At 34.3% G+C, this 8453-nt stretch overlaps 1 protein-coding gene across 1 annotated transcript; it reads right to left on the reverse strand.

The window, feature by feature from the left end:
- Positions 1–2325: 2325 nt before the first annotated feature.
- On the reverse strand, positions 2326–6445 carry LOC128553933 (uncharacterized). The gene is made up of 2 exons (XM_053535130.1): positions 6367–6445; positions 2326–4893 (listed from the first exon to the last, which is right to left on the reverse strand). Exons 1-2 carry the CDS (start codon positions 6389–6391, stop codon positions 3047–3049), a joined length of 1872 nt encoding a protein of 623 aa, XP_053391105.1. The 5' UTR covers positions 6392–6445; the 3' UTR covers positions 2326–3046.
- Positions 6446–8453: the final 2008 nt, after the last annotated feature.

Genomic DNA, 8453 nt, shown 5'->3' on the forward strand with positions numbered 1-8453 from the left:
ATATGTAGACATTACTTTTTTGCAATATTCTTACAGTGAACTGACATTTTATGTGCTGATCTTATTAAAACAGGTGTAAGAGGACAATTCCATAACTAAATGATCACTGTCAGTATATAAAAGACCTTATTTAGTTATGATATCCAGAATTATATGCAAGGCAGACTCGGATCAAATTGAATGTAGTAAAAAATGATTTTTAAGCCTCATTTTTAGCTCACCTGAGCACAAAGTGCTCAAAGTTGAGCTTTTGTGAGCGCCGTTTGTCGTCATTGTCAACAATTTGACTGTTAGCACTCTAGAGTTCACACTTTTGAGCAAGTCTCAATGAAACTTAGTCAGAATGTTACCCTTAATAAAATTTTTGATGAGTTCTTGATTGGGTCATCTTAGCTCTAAAACTAGGTCACCAGGTCAAATCAAAGAAAAAGCTTGTAAACATTCTAGAGGTCAAATGTTTGGCCAAATCTTAATAAAACTTGGTCAGAATGGAACCCTCAATATAATCTTGGAAAAGTTTGACATTGGGTCATCTGGGTTCAAAATCTAGGTCACCAGTTCAAATTAAAGGAAAAGCTTGTTTACACTCCAGAGGTCACAATTTGGGCCCAATCTTAATGAAACTTGGCCAGTATGTTACCCTCAATAAAGTCTTTGACGAGTTTGATATTGGGTTATCTTGCGTCAAAACTAGGTCACCAGTTCAAATTAAAGGAAAAACTTGTTAACACTGTAGAGGCTACATCTATGACTATATCTTCATGAAACTTGATCAGAATGTTGATCTTAATGATCGTAAGGTCCAATTTGATTCTAGGTCATCTAGAATAAAAAAAAACTAGATCACCAGGTCAAATCAAAGGAAAAGCTAATGTGCACTGTAGTGGCCACATTTATGAAGATATCTTAATGAAACTTGGTCAGAATATTAATTTTGTTGATCTTTATGTCAAGCGCAAATTTGGGTCAGGTTGGGTAAAAAACTCGGTCACTAGGTCAAATCAAAGGAAAAGCTTGTTGAGGCCACATTTATGACTGTATCTTCATGAAACTTGGTCGGAATGTTAATCTTGATGATCTTTAGGTCAAGCTCGAACTTGGGTCATGTCGGGTCAAAAATTGGGTCACCGGGTCAAATCAAAGGAAAAGCTAGTTTACACTTTAGAGACCATATTTATGACCATATCTTAATGAAACTTGGTCAGAATGTTAATTTTGATGATCTTTAGGTCAATAGCTCAGGTGAGCTAAACAGGGCCTTCATGGCCCTCTTGTTTATATTTTCTCTGACACACTTAATAAATCTAAACTTATATGACAGTAACCTAATATTCTCTATTTATTACATATTTGACGTTGCAGAAGTGTAATACAGCTATTAAATAAAAACGATACTACACTATTGTAATAAAGCTTTGACATTGACGCCATTTATAGTATAGGCGACGTCGGTCAAATTGACTTGTTTATATAGCAGAAGAAAGTCGAATATTTGGTGTTTCGACAAGAAAGCCTAACATGTGATAAAAAGAATTCATCTTACATTTGTGAGTATCCACATTGAATTTATTAAACTCTTTGAATATAATTGATAAAATGTTGTGTTTCACATTTTATCACGCAATCTATCTTATATTTTGCATGATTGTCATCCTCAGTCAGACAAAGTCTCTTGCGCAAACCACAGGTTCCTATCTCAATATTTGACTTTCATCTAAGAATGTTACAAAAACAGCTGAAATGCAGCGCCCCATCAGTACTCTCAGTGCTTTGCTTTTATATTGGAGTCATTATAGAACATATACGCATTTAAAGTTGAAAGTTGATTGTTTTCTACAGGACGTAAAACTGAAACAAGTAAGCACTTTTACTTTTTCAGCAATGTTCCTCAGGTGAACTTTGACGTTATTTACGAAGAGAAATCAGTTTTGTGTCATCTTGAAATGCGTTGTTCGGCTGAAACGTATAGTTCCCGGAAAAGTTCTAAAATGGCTTATTTTGGGGATTTTTGTTTTATCTATAAATTCAACACAATGTGCAATATTTCCAGCTTTTGGAAATGATTGAAATTCATCTTTATTTTAGAAAAAGTTCCGATCTTTAATTAATATTTTACCAGCGGATGCTTACAGATTTTAAGTGAAACGGCTTTCTTGTCCAAGAGAGGTGTGTAAAGCGAAAAACTATCATTACACATTGCGTTTATTCTTTAAATGTGAAGGATCGGTAACAGATTAAGGACATCGGATAGCGAAAAACTATACTAAATGGATATCTCTAACCATGAATAAGGAGACATACATATTTCAGTAAGGAAATCTGAGGTAAAATAAAATCATATATTTTATTCCTTGAAATAAACATGGCAGCGAAATATTTTAGAAAAACTGTGCACGTGTTTTACACATTAGAATGTTTAACGAGATTTTCTTGAAAAAGTAACGCTCGTGTGCACTATTTTGGCATTTCTTTGATTTGAAAATAAATATTTTATAGCAATTTAGGTTGCATACGATACCAAACTTTTGCACCAAAAATGTTCACTTATTTTCTTCCAAAGCACTGTGGAGATAGGGTTCAGCGTAGCTTTCATGCTCGCAAATTTACCTACAGATATATCTTTTCAACTTTTATCATATATATCTTATGTTCTTGCATTCGAAAGCTGTTTCGAGGATTCTGATTTTTAACATAAATTTATAAATTCAATTTGCGGAAGTACCTTAAATCAGGATAAAAAATTATCAAGTTCCATTTTCTTTCCTTCACTTTCACTGGCCGCTTACCTGGAATATTTACAATGGTTCTAACATAATTGGTAAAAAATCTAACCCGCCCCCTTGCCCTCAAAAACGTTGTTTCTTTTTTCTTTTTTTTTTTGATATATACATGCTGAGTTAGCTTTGACGGACAAATAGAAGTAAACATGGTACACAATCTTTGACTTGGAATGTTAATAATAGTTTTATCTTTATTTGTCAGGCATCAAAGGCAACCAACAAATAAAAACAGAAGTTTATACACTGATAACTTATCGAAAATATCGTTATTTTAATTTGGACAGCATTTCCTCTCTGCATTTAGCTCTATAGAATCCTACATGGTACTCCTTGATTTCGGAGTTTTCGAAACATTTACGGACCGTTTTCAAAGCTTTCGATGTATGTCCCTTTCTATACTGCAAGTCACATAATGCAATCAAGTAATCCACATTTTGCACTAATGGTATTTCCTTCATATTCACTTCCTCCATACTCTTGATAATGTTTTCAGCTTCTGTTATTTGTTCATTGGATACTTCCTCACAAGTGTTGAAATCATGACCACAACCAAGTAGAGCATATACTTGCTGACATTTTGCCAGCACTAGTCTTCTCAGTGTTTCTGCACTCTTCTTCCCGTTATGGTCTTCCTTAAAAATCTTCAAAGATTGCTTTGCTTTTTCAACTGCTTTAAATCTAAAGCTTTCCTCAGCAATGTTATTGCTCTGTTTAGGACCTCGTCTAGGCAAATTGTAGCACATTGACATGTAATATCTGGAATAATCAAAATACAAGTATCCTAATGTCTCCAATGGAAAGTCAGCTGAGCTCATGAAATCGCATTCAAAACTATCTATGCCGTCTTCAAGCAAACGTTTCAAATCATCCAAAGACGTATTTGTATTGGCGAGAAGACAATACCAGGTGATGTATGTGACGAGCTTACAAAACAGCCTAAGTCCTAAGTCTTCTGACTTTATTACGCCCAAAATTGCCCATTTTAGATAGTTTTCTGCTGGTTCCGCCTTGCCCTGGTATAAGAAGTCGCACGCTAACATGCCCTTTTCTAATGCAACAAAACCAGGTCCGTCACTTTCGAAGATAGCATTATCATTCAATCTTCTTCTTTTACTGACCAAGAGCGATAAAGCATGTTCTTTTCTCACTAGGTCCTTTAAACTGTCTACGTTTACAGTGTCATAGGACAAGCACATCAAATGTAAAGTACGTTCTACCAAGTCGAAACTCAATGGAGAAATTTGCTCCGGTGTTGAACAAATGAAATATATTTTTACCCCATAGGGTATGACTTTCAAAGCCATTGCTTTATCGGCCACTTTCGCTGCAGAAATTATTGAGCTTGATTCTGTTTTATCATGGCAATAAAACTCAGACTCATGTAATTCTAGAGTCATACCATAACTTTTCTCAAAAAACTGTATAATAGCTGGAAGAAATAGGCAAACAGTTTTGTCGCCTGATCCACCGCAGATAATTCCAACTAACTTTATTACATTGTCTTCTTTTCTTTTGAACGCTACGGCGGTACCACTTTCACCTTTTACGGCAAAAACGCCACTCTCACTTTTGACGAGAAATTGTCCATTTTCTGGTTTAGACTCTTCATGTTCCGACTCAGAAACAATAATTCCATAATTGGGTGTACCACATTTGCACACTTCATAAAGTTTATCGCTAGGTCTGTATTTAAATATTTCTTTATTATGAATGCTTTCAAAAGGACCAGAATAGATACAAACACGTTGATCTACGTTCTCTTTATTACTTAACTGATCTTTTACAGAGTGATCAATCTCTATCAATCCAATATCTAAACTTTCATAATCCAAAGTTTTAACTGATGTGCCAAATTGGATAAACTTGTTTTTGTTTGACATTTTAATATCAATTTTGTCTGTTTGAAGGGTAATATGTCGGTTTGTTAAGCCATAAACTTTTCCTGTTTTTGCATCCCTGACATAAAAGGCAATGCTTGCGGAGTGGTTCTCTGTCCATGCCTTAGTTTGGTCTTTTTTATTTAAAGTTTGAGTATCTGAAGAATTCTCATCTGACAGAAGAGTTTGGTCATAACTATTACATGTTTGTTCTTCATCCTCGGAGTCAGTCTCCTCTGAAAATATGATCTTACATTTAGAAATTAGCTCCAAATGCAATTGAAAATGTGATAAAATTGAGTAAACATGGAACATTTGAGGTAAAATTTGTTATATTTAGAAAATGTTTAAACTCCAATCAACATTAAAAAATTCAAATTAACATTTTAGGGAAGAATGTTGATTATTTAAATCGCTTTCAGTTGAACGTCGCGCAATACAAGTGATCAAGTTAGCATATTAAAACCAACGGGTTGCGCGTATTGACAATAAGAACACACCAAAATCCTTTGTATACGTCTATCGGCAGTGTTTTGAATTTTTTAAACTTGAGGCATGTCATTTAAGATTATTTATTTAACGATGTACGCACGTTTACTGTTTCACCAAAATACACATTTGCACTAAAGTTTACAATATCTGTTTAATAGCAAATAATTAAAACCTATGATATAACAGGTGCGCAAATCGGTGAATTATATCGAATGCATGTAACGCAATTATATCTGTGTGCTTTGTAAAGGGTATCGGCGAAACTAAGTCGTTGGGATTCCAAGAGCAAAGGGCGAGAAACACATAACACATCTAACAATAAAATATAATCTCAAGAATATATTCGCCTAAAACATCTCTTATCTCACTTTGGTCGAATTTTAAAATGTAGGACTCCAAGAAGCATTGAACACTGTCCAGACCGATAACCTTTCAAATCCTCACCCCCAAAACACTCGTAATACAATATAAAACCGCTACTTTTACTGAAATTAGAGTTTAGTGAGTTTGAAGAGGACAGAAACACGAAAGAGAGCTGTAAAACTGACAAGACGTCTTTATTAGATAAACTGGAATCAAAACAAAGTTGAGCCACGCCATGAGAAAACCAACATAGTGCGTTTGCGATCAGCATGGATCAAGACCAGCCTGGGCATCCGCGCAGTCTGGTCAGGATCCATGCTGTTCGCTTTCAAACCCTATTGCAATTAGAGAAACCGTTAGCGAACGGTATGGATCCTCACCAGACTGTGCGGATGCGCAGGCTGGTCTTGATCCATGCTTGCCGCAAATGCACTATGTTGGTTTTCTCTTGGTGCGGCTCAGGTAGATGTATCCTTAAAAGCAGACACTGGATGTGATGTTAAACTTTACCTTTGACAACTATATATTACGTATTGGAATTCAGGTACTACAATTATTGTCACTGTGATATTTCATCTGGATTTTGCGAAATTTATAATTCAAATGTATCATTAGGGCAAATTTAGTTTTAGCCTATTTAAATCAATTGAGATACTTTTAAGCATGGTATAAATGCACTTTTCGCTAAGGGTGCCACGAAAACGAGTTTAAGATACACATACAGTATTTAATATCACCAAAAAATGTCAAAATAAAATAATACTGAAATTGTGCATATATATCTGTTATATGGATAATTTTAAACCGTTTACATTAATTTGTATCATAACGAAATATAATAGAGAATTTCTAACCTTCTGTACTACACGCTTCATCCATGATAGTTTTTTTCTTCCGTCACTAATATTTCTCCATGATACAATCTGACATGTCTTTTTCCAGGTATCCGTTACTTTCATTTTAATATTTATAGATTAAGGAAAAACCGGAATACTTAACGAAACGAAACTGAAAGAGCTCATTTATTTGTGGAAGCAATCAATGATTTATATTCTTCCGCATATAAATTACTATTTTAAAATCTTTATCATTTATTACGTCAGATCATTAACTAATCAATAAGGCATATAGATTTTTTGTTGGGTGTATCATCACACCGACAAAATTAAAGCTCATATGGTGACTTTCCAGAAAGACCCAAAATGCACCTCCGTGCATTATTTTATCACGCTATGGCACCTAGGTAAAGCCAACGACATTCCGTAAGCCAGTTGGATGGCATCCTGGGAAGAAGAATGCAACATCCCAAGTGAGGCTCGAACCTGCCTCGGTAACGAGCATGTGATTCTAAGTCAGCGACCTTAACTACTCGGCTTTCAAGGCCCCTCAACAGGTGTATAGAATCTTGTTGTTTGAATCAATAGTAGGACAAACAGATATGACTTACATTTACATTCAAACATTTTACTATACACCCGACTTATCGTTGCTTATTGATTGATATTTACATTCAGTATTTGTTTTATATAGAAAAAAAGCGTTTATTATCGTATAAACGGCGTTACAGTTTGTGAGATTGTACGCAAGATCTGAAACCATTCATAAAAACAAACACATGAATAAATGGCGTCATCCGATAAAAGTCTTTTAAAACTGGACACAAAAATTTGAAATAGATAATTAAATTATAATTAACCATTATCATGCCGGAGATGATTGATTCTGCCTTTGCGGCCGGTGTAGATCATGATCAGCCTGCACATCCATGCATCCGATCTTGATCTGCACTGTTCGCTATTCAGTAGAATAATTTGGTAAGCACCCCTTTTAAAGGTCCACTACTAAAATCCGAACGAATATTATATGAAAACCCGAGTTTGTAGATGAGAGTTCATATTTACTGAAAATATGACCCACTGTATCGGATCTGACCAAATAGTCGTGAATATGTTCAAGAATAACCAATAAATAAACAAAAACCTTTTGCCTATTTCAAACCGAAAGTATGTTTTCCGACTGCTTACGAACCCGTCGCGCATCTTCGGATTTTTTCGGAAGAATGCTCCGAAACGAGGCTATAATTTATAAATAGATCCAACGATAACGTGATGTTTACAAACATAGCATAGGGAATTCAACATTTTTGTAACTCACAAAAACTTCATGAAAATCATTCTTATAATACAGGTAATATACAGCTACAAGTTTTCGGGTGGACAATTTAGGCCCTTCCTGAATAAATGTGTGTTCACAACTTGATCTGCAAACTTATTATGTCAGTCTCTTTTCAGAATAGTTTTAAGAATATAGATGAATAACTGTCTTAAACTCTAGAAACAAAAAGTTATTGAAATTTACTTACATACCCTGATTTATGTACATATTGCTACATTAATTCAATAAAACTATATACATTAAACACATTGTCTTAGCCTAATATATGTCGATGTCAATTTAAAACTAAAAGCTTGTATATCTCATATTTTTCATGCAAATCATGTATAACTATTATCATGGAAATAAACAAAAAGTACAGTTATTTTGTGGCGCGTCTTTAAACGGACATTCGTTTGAATTAATTATAAAATCACGTGATCCCGAAGAATTTCCGATTGGTTACGGAAAATCGATAAACACGAAAGTAGGACAAAATGACCACCCATTTCAGTCTAAGAAAATACAAAAAAAAAAAACAAAAAAAACAATCATTCGTTTCTCTGCACATGTTTTGACTTGAAGGGAATATTGAACGGCTATCGTAATGTTTAGATGATTATTTCAAAATGTGTATTCTTTTTTTAAGATTTATGCTTTTTATTTTTCTTTATTTTGGTACCTTTAACAATGGTCAATGGTACTGTCTTAACTGAGAGATGGCAAAGTTTATCATAGAAATTTACCATGGTTAGAATTAAAGCTTATTTTTCTGATGATAAGGATC

The sequence above is a fragment of the Mercenaria mercenaria genome, unplaced genomic scaffold (assembly GCF_021730395.1).
Source record: "Mercenaria mercenaria strain notata unplaced genomic scaffold, MADL_Memer_1 contig_4512, whole genome shotgun sequence".
Lineage (NCBI taxonomy): Eukaryota > Metazoa > Mollusca > Bivalvia > Venerida > Veneridae > Mercenaria > Mercenaria mercenaria.